This window comes from Cydia strobilella, chromosome 4 (assembly GCF_947568885.1).
Source record: "Cydia strobilella chromosome 4, ilCydStro3.1, whole genome shotgun sequence".
Taxonomy (NCBI): domain Eukaryota; kingdom Metazoa; phylum Arthropoda; class Insecta; order Lepidoptera; family Tortricidae; genus Cydia; species Cydia strobilella.
In genome coordinates this window covers 16,955,333-16,983,278 of record NC_086044.1, presented here as the reverse complement: position 1 = coordinate 16,983,278, position 27,946 = coordinate 16,955,333, and the positions used below count along the sequence as shown (strand labels likewise).

Genomic DNA, 27,946 nt, shown 5'->3' with positions numbered 1-27,946 from the left:
GGAAAATAATGTCAGACAAATGTCCACCTCTAGAGCATGGCAGATGTGAACCCTTCTCATCGCGTTTTTCATCACATTTTCTGCGTTATCTCAGTGACTGTGTCGCGAATATTTTGTTATAATTTGTGACACGATGAGGAACTGCTTTATCTATTACGATGCCATACTGCTCAAATTTATTCACTTAACGAGCTATTGTTAGCCGCGAAGGTAAGTGATTTCTACCAAAAATTGGCTGCAATTTTCTTAGTTTCCGCAATACTTGATTGGGTTGAGTAAAACATTTTAATAATTAAAACACGTTGTTCCGTCGTAAAGCGCTCCATAATAAATTTGCCGTATCTACACAAAGTAATTTTCATGCAACAACTGTCATATTTACCGCCAAATCAAAATGGCGGCAAAAAAAGTTATACACCTCCAAGTTGGCCACCCTGTATATAGGATTAGCGACCTCCACTCCGTAAGAAAACTCTATAGTTTAGAAGCTTTGCTTCTTAAACAACACAAGGCAATTGTGAAAATCACTTTGACGTAGGAGAACACCAAATGTTGTCGTAATTCCGTCTACCAAAACAAAATTCGCCCAACGCCAATTTCCAACTCAATCGACTAAGTTATATAATTCTGTTAATAAAATACTTAAACATTTACACAATGCCATATCTAAAGTGTAGAGATAGTGTAAGATCATGGCTAAGAACACTAGGTTATGAAGAAACGGAGGCACTGTTATGTTAGTATGAATCCCACTCACATACACAATCACACACACTCAATCTGAACCAAATTTTAGAAAAGTAAGAGACAAATAATAATAGCCTATACGTAAAAACTAGCCAAGACAAATTCTTTATAATTTCAGGATTTTCTACACAGCACAGAACTTGGCACCCATATAGATCTCAATTCTTTTGTCGGCGAGTCCGAATATTCTTAATATTGAACTTGGCTCTCATTTCACATTTATGTTTTTGTTGGGATATCATTACTTTTTGTACTATAGTATTCGTCATGAAAGCAGTTTTGCCCAAGCTGAAAAGGAGACCCTCGCTAACGCGCGGTCAATTGACAAAAAAATTCAGTTCAGAATTTTTCCTTAGTAAACGCCTAATAGTCTACCTTCATGCTAAATATTAGCTCGAAATAGTTCGTGTAATAACACACGGTTAAAAAAAAAAAATTAAAATTATTTATTTTCGTAAAATATACAGGTGTTTATAAGTAGGGGATAGTGCTGCCCGGTAAGCAAAATTTGCCTGTGTTGGGCAACACCGCTCTTCCTTAATTAACAGATTGTTACACGAAACATTTTTTTAAGTACTAGTTTAAGAAATATAACATGTATACAATTAATAACAACGGTTGCTGCGTCGCCAGTTCTTTTTTCTTTGAACTTGGTTGGACCCGCTACAGCGTGTCTAGATCTAATCACAGCTTATGTTTTCAGCACTTTCCCCTATACAGGGTATCCGACAGCCAATGCACGGAGCCCGACGCTGCTCCCTTACCAGAGAGGGACAGCCTGTTCGTCGAACGAAGGGATTGCCTGTCGAAGGAATCCACTGAGTACTTAGTGGAAAGTCTGCACCCGCGGCTCGCGTTCGGTGCTCATACGCATCATAGTTGCGCGCTTCGGCACAGCTTCGTGCCGACGCCGTATCACAAGATCGAGTTCGTGGAATACACTGTTCCCTCGTTCTCGTGGAGGAATAGATTGGATCCTAAATATTACTTGGTAAGTTTCATGGAATATAATTGTTTTCATAATTTAAATTTAGTGAAGAGTGCACTCACGGTAAGCGCTTGGTGCTCCTACGCAAAATAAGGCTCTTATAATAAGTAGCTACGCGCTGAGACATAAAATGATTTGGTATGTTGCATCATTGCATATGTTGTTATCATGGCAGAAATGACGCCAATTGTTTATAATATCAATAAAACACATTTATCTAGAACTTCATGAGATTTTACGAGTTACGTGACTTAACGCCTTCTCATCGTTATCAATCAACTGTATATACCTCAGTTATCGTAATTTAGTAATGACTGGCAATAATACCTACTTTAAATTTGATAATTGCTTTTCTCATGTACCTACAAAAATTGATCCTTTCATAACGTGAATAGTAGCAGTCTTCATTTATTGCACAATACAAGGAAATTATTGTAATAATATAACACTACTCTCGCGTTTTGAACACATAGGTATTTAATTATACGAAAAGTTATTACCTTAAGGCCGTTCCATCGGTTTGCCGCTGTCTCTGTCACATTTCGCAAGAAAGAACGGGAAAGATCATGCGCGCCAAGTGTCAATTTTGATCGAATTTTATCGATTTTTATTTATTTTAAAAACGTTACCCTACAATATCGAAATTCGAAAACGAGCGAACGAAGCGAACCTATTTAATGTCATTGTTTTTGTTTACCTTTAATTCCGACGTTTCAGCAGAGTTGCACCAGCTGTGGTCACGGTCACGGGAAAACTGACGTCCCAGCAAAATGTCAACGGAGATCTAAGTAAACAACACTAAACTACCCGTAATTAGTTTATAAAAATGTTGGGGGTAGACATCCCGTTGACATTATACTGGGACGTCAGTCTTTCCGTGACCACAGCTGGTGCAACTCAGCTGAAACGTCGGAATTAAAGGTAAACAAAAACAATGACATTAAATAGGTTCGCTTCGCTCGTTCGTTCGATAAGGGTGTTAAGATTTGTTTTATAATGCAGGTGGCCATCAGCCCCGAGGAGGCTCGGGTGTCCAAGTGCGAGTTGCCGCGCGAATGGACACTTCAGGTCACCGCGGTAGCACTCCTCGCTGCGCTCCTACTGTACCTCAGATACTCCAATACCAAGCGAAGAGACTTCAACTATAAGCACTTGTAAGTTTCATTTAAATAAGTTTAATATCTAGGTTTCTTTCTTTTGGTTTTTCATTTCCGATCACTGATAATTTCACAGGATCGCCTATTGTGTAGCCCAGCTTTAAATGTAAAATATCATTTAAGTAGGAACTATTCCATAATGGGCACTAACAATTTCCTGTCATTCGCTGCTATAGTTTGTCAAAGGACTGTCTCTTTTCAAACAGACAGAGAGAATCATACTACCTTTGTCTTGCACCCAAAAAAAAGGTTGAGTATAGTTCTTTTTTTGTTCTTATTTACTGACAATTTGGTTTGACCAACTATATTTGAATAGGAAATACATCACTGCTGGCAGTGCTGGCTGAACAAGGCTAGTTTTGTAGGAAAGCTGTAATTGGTGCTGAAATGAGGTGTACATGGCAACCACTGTGAAATTATATTGTGAATCCATTACAATTTTATTAATATTTTAATTTGATCTGAAAGTTTGTAGTTATAGTTGATCAAACCAAATTGTCAGTAAATAAGAACAAAAAAAAACGACTCATTCTTTTCTTTTGTGCTAGTACTAGTGTACGATTCTCTCTGTCTATGTTTGAAATGAGACAGTCCTTTGAGAAACTATATGTAATGTTTGGACAGGTTTGGACGTTTATATGATTGAAGAAGCCTTTAGGCAGTGAAAAGGTGGTTGAAAGATAATACGAGAGTAAGGTGCATTGGAGTAACTTCGAAATCGGGGTAATTTTTAAAAATGGCACTTCATACTTTAGCAACAACCAGAAGCACTTCATACTTTAGCAGCAGTCACGTTACTGCAACGCTTATAAAGGCATCTTCCTTTGGCCCTCAGCACACAGCCTCAAAACGAGAGCGCTACGAGCACGAACAAGTTTAAACAAGTCCGCACACGAAGCGTCGTCGTAGCGTAGCATATTAGATTTCGATTTCGAGATCTCGTACTCGTAACGTTTTTACGATACGCTTACGAGACGCCTACGGTTCGGCCACGACATTGTGCGACTGGCGACGGCGCCGGCGGCAATCATAGGTTGGAGCGAGACAGCGATCGGATCTTTCGTTCTCACCTATGGTTGCCGCCGCCGCCGTCGCCGGTCGCACAAAGTCGTGGCCGGGCCGTTACGCTTACGCTCCATGTTTTGAGGTCCTAAACTGTTGCTACAGTACCTAGAAAGTGCTTCTAGTTTAGTAGATGTTTGCCATTTTCAAAGTTACCCCGCATTAGAAGTTACCTCAATATCCTCAATACACCTTTTGACCTTACTAACGGCCTGGCCACGACGGGATGGGCGACTTCTACGCCAACGAAGTCGTAGGCAGAAGCTAGTTTAATAATGTTTCGTAATCTCTGTTTGACGTTCGCGACAATATATCGAATAACTTGTCACCAGACCCCGTTATCAGTGGTGAAATTTTAATGAAAATGCAAGGGTTTGCACTGCACATATTTAACATGAGTCATTCGACGTAAGAGTACGCTGTGGGTAAGAGATCGCGGTGTGCCGATCACCGGCGAAGCTGATAGGAGCTAAGTGTGTATTAGCAGGATTTGATGTCCTTTGTGTCGATATTTTGGAACCACATGAGCTGCGGAGGCAAAGTGAACTAGCAGTTCTACACACGTTGCATTAAAATACCGTTTTTTTTTTCACTAGCCCATTATGGTGTCCCACTGCTGGGCAAAGGCCTCTCCCCTTGTCTTCCACGACTCCCGATATAGTGCCTCCTCCGGCCAGTTGTTGAGAAAGGTGTCTAGGTCGTCCCGCCATCTCCGTCTGGGCCTGCCGGGTCCGCGCCCCTCTTCTGGCATCCATTTGGTGGCTATGCTAGCCCATCTGTCTGGATGCATGCGGCAGACGTGACCGGCCCAGTCCCATTTGAGCCTAGCAGTCTTCTCACCGACGTCAGCAATGCGGGTTTTTGCGCGCAGCGTGGTGTTCCGGACAAACCGTTAACAATTTATTTATTATATTTGCTGGGGAAAATTGTGTACAAATTAAATAGATGGACCGGAGTCAGTAGAACTATTACTTTTATAATATTCAGTTCGTGCAATATTTAAATAAAAGTAAGTCAATATCTCGGTATAAGGATTGGACATATGAGTTAGGACCAATCGTATAATTATTTTGCTGATTACGAGCACGAATTTAAAAGTTCGCACGTAACCCCAATAGGTACTACTATATACTTAAATACAATATAAATATTAATATCGTTTATATTAATACTTTTTGTAATTGCAGAATAGCTATAATTCATTTGTACGACAAATAAAAGCAAAACTTGAAATAGACGCTTTGTACTCGATTGATGAGTTTTTTAGTACCTAGTATTCAATGATTAAATAATAAATGGACATGTAATATATAATATAAAAAATATATTATTTTCAAATATGTATACCTAATTGATAGCAAAATGTGTATTAATGTGTTAATAATATAAAACTGTATATGTACCTTTGTAAATTTGACGTGTAAAATGTGTATTTTATCAATAAACCATTGAATTGAATTGAATACAGCCAAATGCCGAGAAATTGCATATTACTAGCGTATAATTATAATTATGTATGTATCATTATGACCTCTATAGTTCATTTAAGTCAAGTTTTGATGCAATAATCAAACACTATTAAATATCTTAAATAAAATATTAATAGTTATTTAATATTCTTAAATTAGTACGTGGATATTGATCAGACAATTTTTTTACTGTTTTTATTGACAATTCAATTGAAATTTTCTTTATGCGTACTGCGTGCGTACTTTTACCCAATAGCTTGCGATATTTTACCCGCACGGTGGAGGATTGAGTGCCAACCCTTGCATTACATTAAAATTTTACCACTGATAACGGGGTCTGCTTGTCACTAAGTCGATATTTAAACAACGAGAGAGAAACACGACCTTGTTTGTTGTAACTTGTATATTTTTTACGTAGAAGCCGGTTTGGGTGTGAGAAAACGGGTTTTTAGGGTACCGTAAACAGAGAATATCACGTTGAAGCGCGTGGCGTGGGTCTCCCAGGCACGTGCGCATTGATTGACAGTTTGTCAAATTATAGCCTCATGCCGCCCACCATACAACATTATAGCTAGGGAATTTTGAATCTAGTTATACTTTTAATTGGGTTAAATTTCATTTGTACAAAAAAAATATGAGACAATGAAAATGATACTTTGTTTGTTTATATCAAAGTTGAAATTCCATTAAAACAGTGTGCTCCGTAATGTACATTGGGCGCCACAAGGATAGACAAATGTGTCGTTTCCAAGCAAAAAGTTCCACTTTGTCGCTTGCCATAAGGACGCTTTGACAGCAGTGGCGGATTAGCTACGTGGCAAAAGTAGCAAATGCCGGGGGCCTCGCGCGTATGGGGGCCCCGCGCGTTTGGGGGCCCCGCGCACCTTCGCATTGTGGCCGTAAAAAACCCAAGTTTCACTTCGTTCACTTCGTCCGACAAAATTAAAACAATCAATGAGCCCCATGATAGAATTTGCTACAGGCCCCGCGCTGGCTTAATCCGGCACTGTTTGACAGGTTATTCGTATAAAGATACAAGCGAATCTCGTCCTTATGGTAAGCGACAAAGTGGGACCTTTGACTAGACTTCGACACAAATAAAGAAATAAAAGGTAAATGAGTATAAAGTATTGGATTAAGAGGGTAGGAAGCGAGTTGATTTTTTTACGTTTATGACCGTATCTGTACTAGGGAATGCAAACCGGTTAACCGAGACATTTTATGCTCGGTTAAAAACCGGTTTTTGGAGCCAACAACCGGTTAATAACCGAAATGATATTTATCGCATAAAACGACCTAAAAAGGTATAAAATTGCTTTAAAGTTAAATTGTAATGTAAAATGTAATCGTTATGAATTATTTGTCAGAGGTGCGCTGGGCGTTTTTTGCGTCACCATGCGATAAATGAGGTAGTTCGCAGGGCTTTGGACTCAGCCAATGTTCCCTGTGTCCTGGAGCCTCCGGGATTGTGCCGGGCTGATGGCAAAAGTCCAGATGGTCTTACATTGTTTCCTTGGCAGAAGGGTCGGTGCCTCTTATGGGACGCAACGTGTGTTAGCACCTTTGCCCCGTCCCATCTGAGTCACACCATCGGTGCTGCTGGTTCAGCTGCGGAGTATGCGGCTAAACAGAAGCATACGAAGTACTCTGCCTTGGAACCAATGTATGATTTTATACCAGTTGCGGTGGAGACTGCAGGACCTTGGGGTGCGGAGGCTAAGGAGTTTGTGTGGGAATTGGGTCGGCGACTGAGAGATAGGGGTTGCGATCCTCACTCCGGATCGTACCTGGTCCAACAGATCTCCTTGGCAATTCAACGGGGCAACGCTGCCAGTGTCATGGGGACGTTTGGGCCGGCTACGGTCCGGGGTGGCACCATGGCCTAAATAGTTTAATTTAGTGGTTAAGATTGACAAAGCCTGTTGCGGATTACATCATTTGTAAGTAGATGACGAAGCCTGTTGCTGATTTGCTTTTGTGTCCACTTGACGAAGCCTGCGTTGCCGATCACGATCTATGCATGGACTTTCTATTTACTGTTTTATTTATTTATTGTGACGTGAAAATTTGCAAATAAAATATTGGTTAATTCGGTATAAATAGCGTATAAACACAAATATATTTCTATGGATTATTTATTATTTTTCAATGTGAAAACTATACTTAAATATATTTTTTTGGAATTTGTTAATGCCATCCTCATTATTTTTATAAGTGTCTTATCTCCCTGACAAATCCTAACAGTAGTAGTAGTAGTAGTAGTAGTATACTTGTGAAGTAAACGTAATATCCGCGATGAAACAAACAGCATTTATTTTTACTCAAAAACGAAATAATGAGCGAAGCCGTAATTAAATTAGTTACACATTTATAACAAATTAATTTAAGTCCATAGCGCAATAATGATAACATAGATGTACCTAAGCATGCCAATCGCCTCGTACAGAGTTAAAAAAGTCAGTAAACACATACGGTGTATTGATGTTAAGTGAAACATTCCAAAAATAGGGAATATTACGCGAAACGCTAGGGCGCCACTACCACAATCTGAGGGTCTATCGCGAAACAAGAAAATGGAAATTTCGTTATCTCTGTCACTCTTGCATATTGGAGCGATAAAGAGGCAGATAGCGAAATTTCGGATTCGCGTTTCCCGGTAGGTCATCTGTAAACAAACTGCCTTGATGCATCACTGTCATATTTTATTATGTCTGAAAACTTCTCAAAAACCTGTTAAAGGTACAGTATGTATAAGTTACTCTATGGTTTACTAAAAAGGCTAGTCCTGCACTCTGGTGGCAGAACATTGCAGTAATATCCCCTATTGATCGCAGAACACTTTTGTAGCCTACCGTTATTTAATTAATTCGCACTGGACCTGGTAATAGTGGTGATATATGGCGTCAAATTCATAGTATTTATAATTATCCAAAGTACTAGAAGTTGTTCATTTTCACGACAGATTTGTCCCCTACCCATATTTTAAAAAGACTGGGATACTAACTTTAACAGGAATTATAAGTATTTTTTCTACATTATAATTATTAAGATATTAAGAGCAGACCAGATCTTTCAAAAAACCCTTATATAAATTGCCATTGGCGTACTTTTCTTGTAAATGTGATGTAAGACTCACGCATGTGCAGCAGTATCGTTGGTTTGTGATTGTGATATGACCGTGAAAGAAGTGAGGGAAATGAATAACTAGACCAACACAAAAAAAACTACAAAACTGTTACCTAGTGAACTACCCAGTTTACCTACCACCATTTTTTTTCTCATTTTATGATCATATCATCATGTGCACATATCGAAATTGAATGCCTCTACACTATCGTGCCCGCCATGCAGTCATTGTCTATCATCGCCGATAGTGTAGAGGAGCCATAAAGTAAAGCAGAACATCTAGTTAAAACCCTAAAGCGCTGAAAAATATTAGATTAGAAATAATGTTTTACAATGTTTGTCGTAAAACCGGTTTTAACCGGTTTTGTGTCATGTTTTTCGGTTAATAACCGGTTTTTAATTTTTGTCCGGTTTTTGCATTCCCTAATCTGTACAGAACACTGTGAGCCCGTCTCACGCTTGACCGTATTAATTGTGTCTTGTTTTCTGAAAACCGATAAGGAATCTTACTTAGCAACTGAGATAATAGTTGATAAGTAAGCACACATTTTTCAAACATTACATGTTTTTCTGACCTATCGTATGTTTATGTAGTGAGATCATAATAGGTACCTAGTTTAGCCATAAATTCTGTTACACAGTTAATTATACATAACAACTATAAATAAAAAGCTATTGAAATAAATTTTATATATGAGATAGAATAAAATGAATTTAAAATTCGTAATGATTATTGGATTTTGCGTATTTACGTGCTTTTTAATGAAGCAGCAATTTGCCTCAAAAATACGCGTCTTTTTCACCACCTCCGTCGGGAATTTCGACCCCATACCTATAATTTTTTTCTGTAGGTATCTAATTATTTTTTATGTATCGCGTAGACCAGACCTTGTTCTCTAAGATTACATAACGTTTTTTTTACCCAGTGGATCAAACATTGACTTGGCGAGAGTCAGTAAGTTGCCTCAATAACTTTGGTCAAAGATAGATATAACTTCGTAATAGATGGATACAGTCTAAGGAAAAAACGTGTCTCGAAAAATCAAGAAAATTTGATTCTCGTTCAGAGGGCGCTACTAGCTTTGGCTTACTGTCGTATAGATGGCGTTGGCGGTTTCGTTTGTTATTTAACAATTTTAACGCATATCAGTGAAAGAAAATGGGTCAAAATCATAAACATAATTAATGCAAATAAAGAAATCATTTATCCATATTTAAATACATTTTATCGTATTTTTATAAATATTTATTTTTAGTTTTAAAGTTTGTCGACAGATGACAGTGAATTTACTGGGGTTACAAAATTTACTATGACAGTACCGCTCTAGTATAAGTTACTCTATGCTTTGGTAAATTAATCCATATTCAGATTTGGGAAGTAGGAATTACGTCTTTTAGGTATGAGCTTTAACAAAATGTCAATCTTTTATCATGCAATACGGTGTTGCAAATAGGTTGAACTTAAGCGTCTATTACGGTATTTTGTTACACTCTTGCATGTGTATTCACTAAAATGGATCAATTTTTCGCAAAAAGTGGGTTTAGTGACCCTTTAATCTGTGTCTGCTCACAAAACCATAAAATACACGAGATGATTCTCGCAGCACTTTGTTAACTACATCTGCCGCTTCCTTAGATCTGTATTCAGACAAGGAAAGCATTGAAAATTGTAAAAAAATTGTTCACCTGAATATTTTTTTCAGAACAAGAATGTCATATTTTCGCAAAAAATGGTGAGTAAATTAGGCCCTCTTCCCTTGCTCCTTAAAAGGCATGTTAAGATGAGGTCTGGCAACATGGAATAATTATTAGGCATTTTTTATTCGTTTTTAGTCCCTTTAGGTAAAATTATAATTATAGTTATAGTCTCTAGAGACAATTAACTTTGTCACAGAATATATGGCTAGACTAGGTAGTAGTTTAGAGTATTTTTCTTATTTGGTTTCGATAAGGAAATTGTATGCGCTGGCAACTGTGATTGTGGTTTCTATAATTTTATAACAAACATACTTGCTACGAAATCTAGGCGATAGCGTGGTCAAATTTTTTCACTTATGACTTAGTTATGACCAATGAATCAAAAATCAAGAATCAAATGTTTTATTCGTGATTAATTATTTACTTACGAATTTATTAAAAGATAACTGTACGTCAAATGGCGGCACATGAAAACTTTTTTAACGCATGTCACGCATCCGTAGTTTTTTTTAATTCAGAGACAAACTATAGGTAGAGTAAGGGCCGTTTGCGTTTATTGAACGATATGGCAAATGGCAATCGGCCCTTACTCTAGTTTGTCTCTGAATTAAAAAAAACTAACAACTAACATGCGAGATGTAGTTTTCCAAGCAAATCTTGTCAGTAAATAGGAACATAAAAACCTATACTCATCCTTTTTATTTGGGTGCTAGTACTAGTGTAAGACAAAGATAGTATGATTATCTCTGTCTATGTTTGAAATGAGACAGCCCTTTGACAAACTATAATTGACATCGAATAAAACATCATCTCGACTGATATTAGTTGTGAGGAAGATGACAATGGTGTTGCAAGCAAGGCCTCCGCATATGAGACCCTGGACACAGGCGGGTGAATTTTGGAAGCTTCCATGTAAGAGATGCAACTTTTGCTCATAGTTTCTTTAATAGCTCTTTGTCGGTTAAATTCTAAACATTTTTTGCTAGTGGCTTGATGTGAACCTTTACACAAGCAACACTGATAGTCATCCTCCTCTACATCACAAGATTCACCAGAGTGACCTTGTCTACACTTGAAACACCTTGGTGTTGAGCGGCACTGATTTTTAATATGTCCATAACGGCAACATAGGAAACACTGAACTGTTGGATATATATATATATATATATATAGTTCTACTGGCAAGGCCATGTAGCACATGTACACCCGGGTTGGTAATACTTGCCCATCAAAAGTAAGTATAACGGTACCAGTATTCACAAATTGAGTAGTGTTATTGACAACAATTTTCCTTTTAATTCTTCTTATTTTTATAATTGGCCCATAGCCAACTGGCAGGTTAATAGAGGTCTATACTTCATCATCAGTCAAGTCAAGTGGTACACCTTTAATCACTCCCATGCGTGTGACATTGAATGTTGGGATGAAAGCATTGTATTTGTTTTTTCCTGAGCTGTCATTACTTAAAAAATTGTTAACATCAGTGAATGTAGCAAATGCAATGCTGACTCTATTTCTGCCTATTCTCTTCAGACTGCCGTTCACAACACCTTGAATGTTATTTTGACGCATAAAACGACCAAAAGTTATGGGATGGAGAGTTGTACGTGCCGTCACTGCTGGCTTCTCTTTGAACATGTACAACAAAAGGTGTAATGTCAGACTGTTGGTAGCGGTCACGACCAACAGGCACATGAGTAGGTGGGGTCGAGATATTATGAGTAATTGTATTTTCAGAATTCAAGTTTACAATGGGAATTGGTTTTATTGTTGGCAGTGGAGAAGTGGTAGCATTCTCTTTTAATTTTGCTTCAGCAATACACACACAATCGGTATTTTTATTCTTGCTTGACCCAGATTTGCGTTTTCTTTTATTACAGGTGGTACACATTCGTGATAGAATTTTTCTCTTTAAAGTAACGTCTGTGGGATTTAATACTGACGCATCAGTATCCATCGATGACTCCATCGCAGAAATTAAAATATCCATTGGTGTTTTCAACCCTGAAGGAATTGTTCCCCCAGGGTCAGGGGGCTGACCATCCCCCATAAAACTACATATAACTAGCACTTACCGATCAATATGTACACCTAACTACTAAATAAAACTAAAAACTAAAACTAAATCTACAAATATATACACTAAATACAGACTCCAATCCTTTAAAAATACAATTTAAAAAACTTTAGTTATGAAAACCGCGTCCGTCGCGCACGAAGTTTCCCGCCCTTTTCAAAATCAATTTTGATATAATTATAATAATGAAGCTATTACAACATTTTCACAGATAAGAAATTGGCTGTAACAAAACAGTTTATCTTAATGTTGGCCATTATTTACGGATTATGAAGGCACCATAGAGGGTTTATTATATGTGTGTAGTAAATAAAAATTATTAGTGAACAAGATTTTCTGAAAGTCAGAGAAAGTCAAAGTTGCCTATTCAAGTTTAAATCTAACGGTCGACATCGTCTCACTGATATTTGCACAACAACGTCTTTCGAGCGGCACATAATAATATTATGTGTTTATGTTATGCCTTAGTGCTACAGATAAGGGATGAACTTGCAATATAGGTTCTATAATCAGTGCCAAGCCAACACGTATTAGGGATGTTGACAAAATATTGGAATAAATATGTGTATTAGCATGTTGAACGCATGTTGACTTAATGTTTAGTCTCATTTAATTCTATTTTTATGAAGATAAAATATCTATATGGGACCATCAACACAAAAGTAAAAACCGGCAAAGAGCATGTTGGGCCATGCTCACTGTAGGGTTCGTAGTTACCCGTACCGTAGTTAGTTAGTAAGTTTCATATACATAACAGAAGTAGGGTTTCTGCTCGAGATTTATCAAACTCGAGACAACACGAAAATTTTGGCTTCATTCGAGACGAGAAAAAGATTACCAGAACTCGAGGTTGCGAACTTGAAATGCGAACTGAAGCAAGGCGCGCCTTTTCACCTAACAGCTCCGCCCGCGATTTAGAATTTGAGTCATGGACGTTTCTATGTACGTATAAGTATTTGTATAAGTATTATATATATCGTTGTTGAGTACCCACAACACAAGCCTTCTTGAGCTTACCATGGGACTTAGTCAATTTGTGTAAGAATGTCCTATAATATTTATTTTATTTATAACGTATATGAATCTACCAGGAAACGAACAACCAATCTTGGGAGTCTGATAAAAGCCCTTCTGACAGTAAAGCCCACTACATCCGAAAATAAGCGTGTTTTCAGGCTGACTAGAAACATCGTACTCTAAATAACAAATCGGCTTTAGAATGAGTAATGCTTTGATATTCCTAAAAGGCCTATTTTTTAATACAAAAATTACTTTTCAAAATGTCTTGCTTCTGATACCTTTTACTGGTTTCGATTTATAAAAAAAATGTCTCTTTATGCACGATTAAATATATGGAAATTAAATTATTGATACTATAACTATAATATTGCAATGCCAAAATTGTACGGTTTATACAAAAAGACTCGAGACAAGTCGAGAATTAGTGCTCGAGAATTCTCATAACTCGAGAAATAAAATGGGTCGAGAAATCAGAAACCCTAATAACAAGTAAAACGGAGTACATTCGCAGCGCTTTGTACTTCTTTTCACTAAGAAGGGAAGACTGCGATAACTCAAAAACGGCTTCACTGATCATGTTAGCTATAGTTTTCCTTGGATGTCTTTATTAAGCTCTATTTTCACGATTTTTAGGGTTCCGTACCCAAAGGGGAAAGACTCCGCTGTCCGTCCGTCTGTCTGTCTGTCCGTCTGTCACCAGGCTGTATCTCATGAACCGTGACAACAAGACAGTTGAAATTTTCACAGATGATGTATTTCTGTTGCCGCTATAAAAACAAATACTAAAAACAGAATAAAGTAAATATTTAAGTGGGGCCCATACAACAAACGTGATTTTTTTGCCTAATGGTACGGAACCCTTCGTGCGCGAGTCCGACTCGCACTTGGCCGGTTTTTTCCATATTTTTTTGATTTAGCGATACCCCAACCATACGGTTGTAGCGAAAAAAAGAACATCTCCACTATACTAGTAGGTGTAGGGAAGGTATATACTATATACCTAATACCATTTTTTTTCTAGCACGATCACGGAGCAAAGCCTCGGACGGATAGACAGACAGATAGACGGATATGGCGAAACTATAAGGGTTCCTAGTTGACTACGGAACCCTAAAGTGAGAGAAAATGCCTATTCTATTACTAAATTAAGGTGTGAAGACACAGCCAAATTACAGCAGTTTTAACATCAAATTGGCTGTAACGGCTATTGGCGTCATTTTTTTTGTTTGTTTACTCGAAGTTTTGTTTATTTAACTGGACAATGTTATAAAATTTAACTCGTGTCATCGTCTCTAATATTAAAAGATAATCTCGCTTGCTTACAGGTCGGGGAAGAAAGTGTAGCAGAAGAACAAGGTAATCTTATATTAGTTATCTTTATTTTAGTACCTATATAAACATAAAACAATAAAATTTTAAGTCGGATTTTTTTGTTGGTTTTGATTAATCCCAACATACCTCATGAGATTAAATTATATTATGGAAAGTAAACAAACGACTGGTAGCTTTTACTCATATTTCGTACAGTGATATCAAGAACTACACAAAGTAAACTGATGTATGCAAGCGAGTATTTGACGACATTTTCGCGAAATGGTATAAATCTACTGGCTGTGGAATGAAGAAGTTTTTTCGATGGGCTATATGACATGGCTATATTGTATGTGATGTATCAAAATGGATTAATGGAATAGTTCTTCAAAATGGAGTGTCCAGGTTTTTTAAAAGGTCGAAACGCGCATTAACATTCCTGGAGATGCAGGTGTCGATATGCTATGTTGACCATTTACCACCAGGCGAGATGTTGTTTGTCACCGAAGTTGTATAATAGTTATTTGTTATACAAGGGTGCAAAGTTTAATATAAAACAAAAAAAGTGATTTCAGCGTTCTTAGAAATTTATTCCCGGCTAAGGAGTTAAAATAGGTGGAAAGTTTGCATCGGGAGCGAACATTTTTACTTAAAAGCTAGTGGACTTGAAAATCTTCTAAGGGGGTTAAGAGGGATTCGTAGGTTGTGACAGACAAATCTCATGCTTTGTATAATTATTAACAAATGATTAGCCATCCCTACTGCTATCTTTTGCTGCATAAGTTCTATGCTTATGTAGAATATATAACCACCAACATACAAATCTACGCGTACGAAGTCGCGGGCAACAGCTAGTCATTTATATCTATAGGTGGCGTGACATAACGGCACTCGTTTGTGTTGTGAATCTGATTATCTTGTTTAACGCCGTAAAGAGTTCAATTTGCCGAACTTCTTTGTTTGATTATAATAATTGAGTCTCTTATCGCCTGCCCGCTTCCTTAATTTTTAAGGCCCCGTAGGTATTACTAAAAAAAAGTACTAAAACATTGTCAGAAAAGGAGTTTAGAACTACTCAAATCCATTTGTCTACTTACTTATCTTTTAAATTACATTAATAAGTTTTTACCCGAAATACTTCTGAGATAGGTAATTAACCAAGTTCTGAGGACTATTAAGAATCGTTTGAGTTCATTCCGGTGGTAAAATTGGGACACACAGTTGGACGTGGACATGCACAGCACAGTAGACCATCAAGGACGAGTTAAATATGGCGGCTGTTGTTATTCCATAGAGTACTGTCAAAGCTGTCATATAAGATCATGTTAACGAAGGCCAAGGTTTGGAGTGAGACGGTTTTGTCCACCAGCTCTAAACCCGGGCGACCAAGATGGCAGCAGCTGTGTAAGAGACTTATAAAGGACAGAAGAGGCTGTCAATATCTAAAACGCGCACACTGTCTATTTGTATCGGAGTAAATGAGATAGCACTGTCGCGTGTTACTGTGGAAATAAAAAAAAAATGTCGATTATTTGTGTAAATGTTTTATAATTGTGATTTTAATTGCAGACCCGTAAGTCAAAAAAATAAAGACTATGTTTAATGGTGATTTTAAGACCTCTCTCTCTCCTTAGCATTATTATTCCCATCTGATTGTGTGGTCTGCTTTTCTTGTCTTTTCTCTTCACTTCGCACGATCGGACGTGTCGTCTACTGAAACGTCGCAGGTCTTTTGCTATGGTATCTACCCATCTCATCTTCGGTCTTCCTCTTCCTCTGGACCCAGCAATGTTCAGATCCATAGCAACATTCCCGATGTAATCAGGAGGACTTCTTTTCACGTGTCCAAACCATCTCAGTCGACTCTCTTGTAGCCTATCGGCGATATCACGTACTCCGAGGCTACCGCGAACGTGCTCGTTGCGTATCTTATCAAGCCTCGTTACTCCGCACATCCACCGAAGCATCTTCATTTCGGCGACTTGGACGGACCGGACATGGCTCTGCGTCATAGCCCATGTTTCACTCCCATAGGTTAGAACCGGTCGTATTATGCTCTTATATACTAGGCGCTTAAGCTTCACAGGCATCCTCCGATCACAGGTAACGCCAGTCACTTCCCGCCATTTCAGCCAGGCAGCGGCGATCCGGTGTTGCAAGTTCACCTCCAATTTTCCTGAGGTGTGCAACATGGTACCCAGATATTTGTATTCGTCATACCGAGTGATTTGCTGACCATCGATAACGAGGGGGTCTTCAGGCTGGTTTGGTTCATTACACACCATGTATTGGGATTTCACGATGCTCAGCATCAGGCCCCCCGCCTTCAACTGACGTTTTCAGTCACCGAGAGCTACTTCTAACTCTTCTCGTGATGTTGTGCAGATGGCTACATCGTCTGCGTAAATAATCGTCCATGGTGCTTTGGTTTGGGCATGTTCAGTGAGTGCATCCATCACCAGGCAGAAGAGGTATGGACAGCACAGAACCTTGATGTACCCCTTCGGTAACTGCTATTGGCTTGGTTTGCCCCACTGTGGTTCGGATGACCGATTTTACGTTTCTGTACATGTCAGCTATTATATCAATGTACCTCTCTGGGATATTTTTCCTCCGAAGACCACCAGATTGTCGGACGAGGAACACGATCAAATGCCTTGTCAATGTCTAGAAAAGCAATAAAAAGCGGTGTGTTTTTAGCCCTGAATTCTTGTGCAACCAGGTTTATGGCAAACATAGGGTCGATGGTGGATAGCCCCGGGACGAAACCATATTGGTTTTTAAATAAGGAGCTCTCTGTTCTTAACCGGGCGCGATCACTCGTTCATATAGCTTCATCGTGTGGCTCATCAACTTTATTCCACGATAATTGTTACACTCATATCTACTACCCTTACCCTTGTAGAGGGGAACGATTGTGCTTATCCTCCATGCGTCCGGTATACATGAAGTTTCCCAAGCTTTCAGAAATAGATGGGTAAGGAGATATATTCCCTTCTCCTTTAGGCATTTCCAGGCTTCAATGGGGATTTCATCAGGGCCCGTGGACTTCTTGTTAGACATTTTTCGTAGCGCCGTTTTAACTTCCAGAGGTGATTTCAATTTCAATTTCAATTTATTTAAAACAAAATGCAATTTTACAGTACTAGCCTAAGTCATTACATTTCTATATCTAGGTTCGATTATAAATAATAATAATAATAATAATAATAACTTTGGAAGAGGCGATTACGCAGTATCGCGCCACAACCAACTCTAGGCCACGATTACCACGTCTGCCTATAAATAGACGCAATCTAGCGCTAGTGGGAGCCCTAAACGCTTTACTAGAGCCACATTTACGGACTAGTAAAGATTTAGATGATACGCACTCGATCATGTACTGCGGAGTCATCGCGGCGTGCCGTGTTGCTCGAGTCAAGTTTCCGGACGCTGAACGTGCACCTAGGACCGCCGGAGGTGTCCCTGCATGGCAAGCGCGGATCGAGCGACGTATCAGCTCGTTTAGGACTCTCATTGCAAAGCTGATCTGCTTTAGGGGGGGCAACAACCGCCCCCGAGTAATGCGCTTTGTGAACCAGGCGTTCGCGGGGACGGATGTCAGGCCCCGCGACTACATGGCCAATGTCACAGAGCGCATCGACTTTCTAAAGCAGAAAGTTTATGCATGGGCAAACCGTATTCGCCGCTACAGAAAGCGTGTGGATCGATTCCAGCAGAATCGTCTTTTTCAAAGTGACCAAAGGAAGGTGTACCGAAGGTGGGAGGAAGCCGACTCTCGTGTGTCCGACGTGCGGCTACCGGATGCTACTGCCATGACTGATTTCTGGCGTAGCATCTGGTCAGTGCCTGTGGAACACACGGAGGGCGGTTGGATAGACGTTGTCGAACGTGAGTGCGAGAACATCGAACCTATGGGGGCTATCACCATCAGCCCCGATGACGTAAGTTGTGCCATCCGTACGACCCAGAACTGGAAAAGTCCTGGACCGGACGGATTGCACAACTTCTGGCTAAAATGGTTTCGATGCTCGCACGCACGGTTGGCAACGCAGTTCCAACAAGCCCTAGAGCTCGGTTCCCTCCCACCTTCCCTAACAACTGGTGTAACCTTCCTGCTCCACAAGTCCGGTAGTACCACGGAAGCAAAGAACTACAGACCCATCACGTGCTTGCCTACACTTTACAAGCTCCTTACATCCATTTTGAGAACAAAAATTAACGCGCACATTGTCGCTAACAATATTTTGGCCTCCGCTCAAAATGGATGTAGGGTTGGGTCCCGTGGTACTAAAGAGCTCCTCCTCATAGACATGACCATATGCCAGCAAGTTCGACGGAACAAGGGGGCCCTCTCGGCCGCCTGGATTGACTATAAGAAGGCCTATGATTCGGTACCTCACTCATGGCTGAGAAGGGTATTGGAGCTGTATAAACTTGATGCAGCTTTAATATCCTTCCTAAGTGCGTGTATGAGGCAGTGGATCACAGTCCTTCGTCAACCAGGAGGTGGAGATGACCGCCCTGGCCCGCAGGATTTTATAAGGATCGAGCGAGGAATATTTCAGGGTGACAGTCTGAGTCCCCTGTGGTTCTGCCTAGCTCTGAATCCCCTCAGCACCCTGCTGAAGGATTCAGGGTTAGGTTGCCAGCTTCGGAGAGAGGGTGAAGTCATTTCTCACCTTCTGTACATGGATGACCTCAAGCTATTTGCGCCAAATAACCAAGACTTGATGGTGCTATTGAAAACCACAGAAGTTTTCAGTACCGCCATCAGAATGGAGTTTGGTGTCGATAAGTGTGCGGTTATGCATGTACAGCTGGGGGAGGTTGTAAATTCAACAAATTTACAACTTTCTGAGACAATGTCTTTCAGATCTATCTCTGAATCAGAAACCTATAAATACCTTGGTATGTCACAGTCGTTGGGTATTGAGGGCGAGGGTATTAGACGGTCGGTGAAGGAGCGCTTTTTCAGTCGGCTCACAAAAGTCCTTAACAGTCTTTTGTCAGGAGGCAATAAAGTGCGCGCCTTCAACGCCTGGGTAATGCCCATACTCATATACTCCTTTGGCATACTAAGGTGGACTCAGACCGAGCTGGACGCCCTGGATCGGAGGGTCCGTCTACTGCTCACCACACACCGTATGCTACACCCACGCTCGTCAGTTATGAGATTGTACATCTCACGGAAGTGTGGAGGTCGAGGCTTCCTTAACGCCAAAGATCTCCACAACCGCGAGGTGTGCAATCTCAGGAATTATTTCCTTAACAACGAGTGTGGGATGCATCGTGATGTGGTGGCAGTGGACAGGCACTTCACGCCGCTCTCCTTGGCAAACGAGAACTGGCACAAACCTGTGGTACAAAGTGCTGCGGGCCGCAAGGCGGTATGGGAGAGTAAGGTGCTACACGGGCGGTTCTACATGGCCCTCACGGGACCCGATGTAGACCTGCTCGCGTCGGTGAACTGGTTACGATTCGGGGACCTCTTCGGAGAAACCGAGGGTTTTGCCTGTGCAATTGCGGACGAAGTTATGATGACGAACAACTATCGGAAATATATCCTGAAGGACGGTACGGTCGACATTTGTCGGGCATGCCGCCGTCCCGGAGAGTCACTCAGGCATATCATTTCCGGTTGTTCTCATCTTGCTAACGGCGAGTACTTGCACAGACATAATCTCGTAGCCAGGATTATTCACCAGCAGCTTGCTCTTCTATACGGCCTTGTGGACTGCGAAGTACCGTACTACAAGTATTTACCTGTGCCAGTTCTCGAGAATGGTCGTGCCACGCTCTATTGGGATCGATCTATCATCACTGACAGGACTATTGTAGCCAATAAGCCTGACATTGTGATAATAGATCGATCGCAGCGCCGGGCCGTGCTCGTCGACATCACCATCCCCCATGATGAGAATCTCGTGAAAGCCGAGAAGGACAAGTCCAGTAAGTACCTAGACTTGGCTTACGAGATAACCGCCATGTGGGATGTTGATTCGACGATCATTGTCCCGATAGTCGTTTCAGCGAACGGTCTCATAGCGAAGAGTCTCGACCAACACCTTGAGAGACTCGCGCTAGGTGGTTGGATCAAGGGTCAGATGCAGAAGGCGGTGATCTTGGACACGGCGCGGATAGTCCGCCGGTTCCTCTCTCTGCGGCCCTGACCACCGGCAGCTTGGGCCCTGCCCCGCTGCTGGCGGCACCCTAGGTTAGGTTTTTTATAATTTGTTTATATGTATTTTGTATTGTTTTGTAAGTGTTTTTATATTTTACTTTTATATGCATATTATAAAAAACCTAACATAAGAAAAAGAATAAATAAAGAGAATAATAATAAAATAAAATAAACAATAATAATAAATTTATGGACTGAGTACATAAAGATCATGTCAAAGATACATTAAATCATTTCAATAATTAGGTCAGTGACTCGCATATTTTTAAACAATCCTTCTCAATAACCTTCCAGCCGTCCGCAAACAGATCGCAGGAGTGTTGCACAGCACCGAGCTTATTGAGCGTGTTCATCGCTCGGCAAACGGGCGAGTTGCGCCGCGAGACCGTGCGGGCGGGAGGGACCGCGAAGAGACGCACCCGGTTAGCACGAAACCGCGAACGCTTGTCCGGGACAAATAGTCGACATGCCTCGCCAACTAACTCCGGGCAATCCAGGCGACCACGCAGGATACGAAGCACGGTTATCAGCTGGTCGAACAGTCTGCGCGTCGCTAGTGCGTTGTATCCTAGCGTGCCCTGCAAGTAAGCTGTCGGATACATGAAAGGATAGTACAGCAGCCCGTACAGTTTCTTGAAGAGAGTACGCAGAAAACATTTCTGAACCTTCTCTAGCATTAACATGTAGGTTGTCTCGTATGGACTCCACACGCACGAGCTTGCTTCCAGTTTGGATCGCACCAGAGCAGAGTATACCTAGGTAGAACTTTAAAGACACCTACATGCGTAAAGTCTTTGCAGATACGTGTAACAAACCCCAAGCGTTTAAACCCTTCTTTAACCAGCGACCGTACATGGTCATGAAATGTAAGACCTGGATCAAAGAGCACCCCCAGGTCCTTCATAGAATGAGTGCGGGATAGAGACTCGCAATCAATGAGGTAGTTCGAGAAAATTCCTTGCCTAGCCCGGGTGAAACTCATGACATGGCACTTGGCCACATTAAGGGAAAGGCGGTTTTTAACACTCGTGATATCGGTGGGACGACCCCAAAATTTCTCTCGACCACTGGAAGGTCAACAGTTCTTGTTGTTGTATTGAGAAGTTGGTTATAGTAAGTATACCACGCCGCCAGGATTTCGTCGTCCTTGTACAAAAGCGTCCCGTCAGCGCCTTTGACAGCCCTTGTCTTTATTGGGTCTTGTGATGCCTTGTTTCGGGTTTTGGCTAGCTTATATATCTCCTTTTGCCCTTCTCTACTTTCAAGAGTAGCGTACAACGATCCTGTTGCGTCTCTTTTTGCAATGGAAACCGTTTTCTTTGCCATCTTTTTTAGCACTTTATAAGTGTCTCTATTTTCCTGGGTTCCGGTGGACTGCCAGATTTTAAAGGCCGCCTTCTTTTCTTGCAGCGCTGTTTGCACTGTAGCACTCCACCACCAAGTCTCTTTAGGTTTTTTCTGTCCCAGATTCGTGCGGCCCAGGGTTTTATTGGCCGCTTTCATTATTCCCGATGATATCTGTTTCCACATACAATTCACGTCATCTTCCATGTTAATAGTCAACTCTTCTAGTTCTTTCCTAAACTCCTCAGCTTTCTCCCGCTTAAGCAGCCACCATTTAGTAATATCTGGTGCCCTTTCTTGTTTTGGGTTAGACTTTTGGCGAAAGATCATGTCCATAACTACCACACGATGCTGTGACACGACGCATTCCCCAGGAATCACTTTGCAATTTTTGGTGATTTTAAGACCAATCTTTGCAATTATTTTCTATTGAGCCGATTTCGTTCAATCATGTATCGAGTACGGCCACGGTCTTTGAAATATAATGAATATTTTTTTGCTTTACTAAAACACATAGTTTTTCTTAAAAAACTGCTTAAGTAACATCAATTTCAAGGACATTGGGTATTGACAGCCCCTTAAAAATGGACGTAAGTGCTGCAAAAATATTCCCTTTTACTTGTTATGTTCATTGTTCATAGTATCTACAAAAAACCCCTTTTTAAATCCGCCTATTGTGACAGACGGGCAACTACAGAAGTACGGAACCCTACTGAGTATAGCCCGACATACTATAAGCGGATTTTTTTCGGAGCCAACAATCCTTTCACGATTTAAATTTTCAACCCTTTTGTCCTAATCACTGGTCCTAATTATGTTACCAAGCAAAATATATAATTCTTGGATAGTTCACTCACTCAAGTAGTACATACGTAGGAAATATTCCGGAAAATTTTAAGTGGTTAGGCATACAGAGGACAATAAGCGTAGCTATCAGTCTCCTAAAAATGGGCTAATGGACATAAACTTGAGATTAGCATACTTGGAAGGCAAATTATGGCATTATGATTATGATTACTTAAAGTCCAGTGCCAGTAGCATAAATGCATTTAACATGAACAATGTTTCAATGTTTCAAATTTGTAAGATAATGTTGTATTAATTAAATTTTTAAATCATATCATGTTTGTAAATAGTTGTTAGCAATGTTGGCCGAAACGTTAATGCATAAAATCACTAACCAGTACAAATTGAACCGTAAACTGTAACCGTCCGTTACGGTTTACGGTACAATTTGTACTGGTTAATGGTTAATGGCAATTAACGTTCAGCCAACACTGGTTGTTAGTGTGTAGTTTAGCCATAAAAAAAATTTTTTCATGCTTATTATTAGCTAATAACTATCAGGAAGGTGATGAAGGAATAAAACGTTATTATTAAATATAATTAACTTTATTATAATAATTAAACTAACAGGAACTTGAAACAGAAGGCTTGAAATAAAATTAAAATAAATACAAGAAAGAGTTAACAACCGAATAAATCTACCTGAAATAATACTGACATTAAAGGGGATTCTACTAAACTAATTTAAAGTAAATAAATGCAATCATTTAAACTCAATACTTAAAAAAAATCTTACTGGCAATCACATATACAGGCAGACAAACAGGCAAACTCGTGTCTCTGAGGGCCTCTATCCTTAGAGTCACTCTTATCATGTTATTTAATATGCTGCATGTATAGCGAAAGGTTAATATTACAATAATTAACAGCTATAAATTAGCTGCAAGGTGATAAGCAAATAGCCTTACTGTATTATATTAATTATTTAACCTTAACAACGTTTTTATTATTTACGTTCTACATTCAACCGTACTTTGAACTAGATAATGCATAAACGTCTGGCGATTTGATGTAAATTCCAACGTTTCCCTAATAGGAGGTTTCCATTCGAGTGGTAAGGAAATCGAGGACAGGAAAGCCGATGAAAAAAAAATTCCCGCTCTGCCCCGCTTTGCTCTCAGGTCTTGATTAGTCGAGGCAATTGTTGATGTCTAACGGCTGATGTAGATTTGACATATGTTTAGTCCGGTATGTCGCTGAGTCGGATGCCTCCAGGGCGGCGGTACATGCGCTCGCTCATCGGCAGTTCGCCGATGAGGAACCGGTCTAGCGCCTTGGCGGCCATGCGCGAATGCCCAGAGCTGCGGAACGCCGTGCTGGCGTCCTGGCCCGCGTACTCCAGCATTATGTCGCCTCCACCGGGATGCTGTAACAACGAGAGAAACCGTTATAACTACATATCTATCGAGCATAGAAATATTTTTTAAGGCAAACTTTTGTCGAAGCTGAAACATGAAAGTCGTACAAGCTCTGATTCCGTAGCAGTAGTACCGATTACAAAAGTTAGGGTTCTAAACAGAGTTACATCTTTGATTTGAATGGTTTTAATTTTAAATCTTGCAAAATGACTGAAGTTGAAACTCACCTCATCAATGAAGGTAGTGATGTCGTAGACGCGGTCGTAGATGACGACCCAACAGTCACGCGGGGTGTCGTGCTGGCTGACCTCCGCGAGGCTGATGATGCGGTCTTTCGGCTCCTCCCGGGGCTCCTGCCAGGCCTCGGGCTCGGCCTTCACCCAGGGGTTTACCAGACGCAGCGCGGTCATGGTGAGCGCCATCAGATCCAGATCTTTGTTCTGCGGCACGGCCATCGGAGCTGACGAAAGGCTCATTTCAGGAGCAGTTTGCACCGTTGCCATCTTGATTTTTCTTCTTTAAACTTTCAAAAGAAACTTCTTTCAATTTCTGCGTGAGTCTTCAAAACTTTCAAGCGTTGATGTCTTCAGGCGGACTAGATGCGAATGAACACCGGTGTCTCGCTTGTCTGTAAAAGAATTAAGAAACCTTATAAGTACAATGTTCACTTCATGTTAGGGTTGTCGGCTATTCGTAATGTAAAGTGATGAGTTAGAAACTCATTACAAGTATGTTACCTATGCAAATAAAGTTTTTTTTTAAATTGCTGATAAACTTTACTGTTAAAATGTCATTTTTGTTTGGCAATGTAAGATGTTGTGTTGGAAATAAGTAAAGATGTAGATATATCCTATTGGCAGCCCTATTCAATGCAACAGAGCGTGAATAGTTACGTTTTACTGGATACAGTTACTTGTATAGAATTACACGGCTAGTGCCCGGACATGGAATTCGCAACATTATTCTTGGAGATCATTAAATGATAATTTGAGGAAGATTTTCTTTAAAAATAGCAAAAGAGCTTCCTACCGGAAACAATGCCTACATTATCAATACTGACGCAAATAAAACTTCACGATAATTTGGCGACATGGGGTTGACCTTTCGTTATCATTAGATAAGTAGTAAATTAGGTACTTTTTGCACATTAAAAAAAATGAATGTACAATAACTGTATTTAATTGAACATAATTTTTCTTTCAGAAAAAAATATATAAGCCTTTGGAATCTAGGATTATTCAGTGTTAGTAACTAATCAGTAATATATCTAATGTTTATTGCAATTCAATACCCTGACCTAGTATCAGCACCCTTATCTAAAGATATTATAATAATCTATTTATGTAAACAATATTTACCTTCTAATCAATGCACTTGCGATCCGTTTGCTATCTCTGTTGCTGTTCGAAACGCGGAGAATGGCAGTCGCACCAATTGTCACTTTTCCACCACTGTTCGTAGTCAGGTTGTTTATTTACACAAAATTCAGGATGATGCATGAGAGCGTAGATCATTGCCACCAATTAATATAGACGTGTCATTTATCAGTAGCGATCAGGGAATGAGTGTGACCGGGTGGCGCGCAGCTTATATAGGTAGCGGCGGCAGAGGCGCACGCGCTGCGATCTGATGTAATAAATCCGTTATCTTGCCGCGTGCCCGCCCGCTCTAGCGCCGCCCGCCGCCTCCGCCCGAATCATATCAGCTTCATCCCCTGTAATGCTGATTAGTCAATTGTAATGCATTTATTATGAAATAGGTGTATGTCATATACCTAATTATTTTTACTAATAGATTACGGTAACTGTTATTTTTTAGTTAGGAGCTTCAGGCATTAAAAACGAACTAAAGGCAGAGTAGCTCTTTTGGATATTTACTTAGATATATAGCGTTCAGTATTAATATTGTAGACCAATGTCATGGGAATCGCATCATAGCAAGCTCAGATTACAGTACATACCTAAAGACGGCAGTAGAACTAGAAAGACCTTGAGGTTTATAGTACATCGGCTGTTAATGGTGCTTCAATATTAGAGAAACAAACGGCTACCTACTGGCTTTACTGAAATATATGTGCCTACTTACAACAAAAAATATATATATTTTATATGGGTACTAATATCTGCGTTTGTTAAAGGATCTTCACAGTCTAGGAATTGGATTATTGTTATACATGTAGGCGTAGTGTTATTATTGTACACGACAAACATTAGTCGGTCGTGACGTATTCGGTGAACGAACCCGCCCTCGCGGATCGCGCGGTGATCTAACGTCAACATATTCTTATCTATTTATCAGTAATAACTAATAAGTATTCGGATATACAAGGTGTCGTTACTTTCTACCAAAGTTTTCCAAGAAGTCCACCGTCATAATAATTTCTATTAGGTAAAAAATAAAATAAATCTCATGTTATTCTATGTCTAACTTGTTTCCTATTATAAATTCTGATCAGCTGATGCAAAATGTTTTCGCGATTTCATTCTAATTTTAAAGCTTGACATCTTTGTGCATTAATTGGCATCAATGGAGACGGATGACGCAATGGCGTAGACAAGTTACTACGCGCGCTCGCGAACCGGGTGCGACGTTTGCTGCGTCGGCATTGTTGTGCATTGACTGCTGAGTAGCTTCCATTGAGGAATCACGTGACATTATCTAATAACTACTTAGGTACATGATACTACTAATTTGTAGAGGTGGTCTTTAGTCTTTGGAATTAATGGATGCTTGATAATGTGATAATTAAAGCAGTGTCATCTATGTATAGATCTATGTATAGATACATACTTAGATCCATAATCTAACAATATTCTGAAGATATCTCAGGGCCTAACCCCTTAACAGGAAATACTACGTACTACGTATGCAATTTTGCATGTTCTACTATATAATGGCAATAGCCGACGTCACCAATTTTTAAAAACCGTATTGATTGCACGGAAATTATATTTGGAGCGTAGAACATTGCGCTACATACCCATGTAGCGGATTAACTAGTGAACGTAGGTATAATTTTCAGGGTTCCGTACCCAAAGGGTAAAAACGGGACCCTATTACTAAGACTCCACCGTCCGTCTATCCGTCTGTCTCTGTCTGTCTGTCTGACTGTCCGTCTGTCACCAGGCTGTATCTCATGAACCGTGATAGCTAGACAGTTGATAAATTTCTGTTGCCGCTATAACAACAAATACTACAGAATAAAAAAATATTTAAGTGGGGCTCCCATACAACAAACGTGTTTTTTTTGCCGTTTAAGTAAGCATGTAAAAGTAATGTCAGGAATTTAAAAACTTCGAAACTTTAAATTGTTCTATTTTAAACCATAATATCCATATAAGTATTGGTAGGTTACTCGTAATGTTTTCCTAGAACAATCGAATTAATTTCGAGCGTTGTTTTGATCGATCTCTGCTATTGATTTATTGCATAAAAACATGTCAATTCATCGCAATCAAAACATTGCGTACGTCACTGCGATAAAGTGATTAATGAAAAATATTTGTGGCCCAAGAAGGGGCTCGGCGTTTCGTATAAATCGTACGATGCCGCTTCATGG

At 40.0% G+C, this 27,946-nt stretch overlaps 2 protein-coding genes and 1 pseudogene across 2 annotated transcripts in view; 1 reads left to right on the top strand and 2 right to left on the bottom strand.

The window, feature by feature from the left end:
* LOC134740716 (metallophosphoesterase 1 homolog) overlaps positions 1 to 27,946 on the top strand; it is a 74,925-nt gene that overhangs the window by 5,948 nt on the left and 41,031 nt on the right. Inside the window, exons 6-8 of the mRNA XM_063673297.1 lie at positions 1,451 to 1,738; positions 2,738 to 2,889; positions 14,670 to 14,700. Of these exons, the coding sequence (XP_063529367.1) occupies positions 1,451 to 1,738; positions 2,738 to 2,889; positions 14,670 to 14,688 (459 nt within the window). The 3' untranslated portion in view covers positions 14,689 to 14,700. The remainder of the gene's footprint in view (positions 1 to 1,450; positions 1,739 to 2,737; positions 2,890 to 14,669; positions 14,701 to 27,946) is intronic.
* Positions 15,957 to 23,844, bottom strand: LOC134740923 (uncharacterized; annotated as a pseudogene).
* LOC134740709 (uncharacterized) lies at positions 23,566 to 26,045 on the bottom strand. The gene is made up of 3 exons (XM_063673279.1): positions 25,746 to 26,045; positions 24,615 to 25,015; positions 23,566 to 24,395 (listed from the first exon to the last, which is right to left on the bottom strand). Exons 2-3 carry the CDS (start codon positions 24,888 to 24,890, stop codon positions 24,210 to 24,212), a joined length of 462 nt encoding a protein of 153 aa, XP_063529349.1. The 5' UTR covers positions 24,891 to 25,015; positions 25,746 to 26,045; the 3' UTR covers positions 23,566 to 24,209.

What these genes read in the sequence shown, in the direction of transcription:
- LOC134740709 (XM_063673279.1), bottom strand. Translation starts at nt 24,890, where the DNA reads ATGGCAACGGTGCAAACTGCTCCTGAAATGAGCCTTTCGTCAGCTCCG. An exon ending in TCACTACCTTCATTGATGAG is followed by an intron (nt 24,396 to 24,614) that starts GTGAGTTTCAAC and finishes TCGTTGTTACAG; the next exon opens with CATCCCGGTGGAGGCGACAT.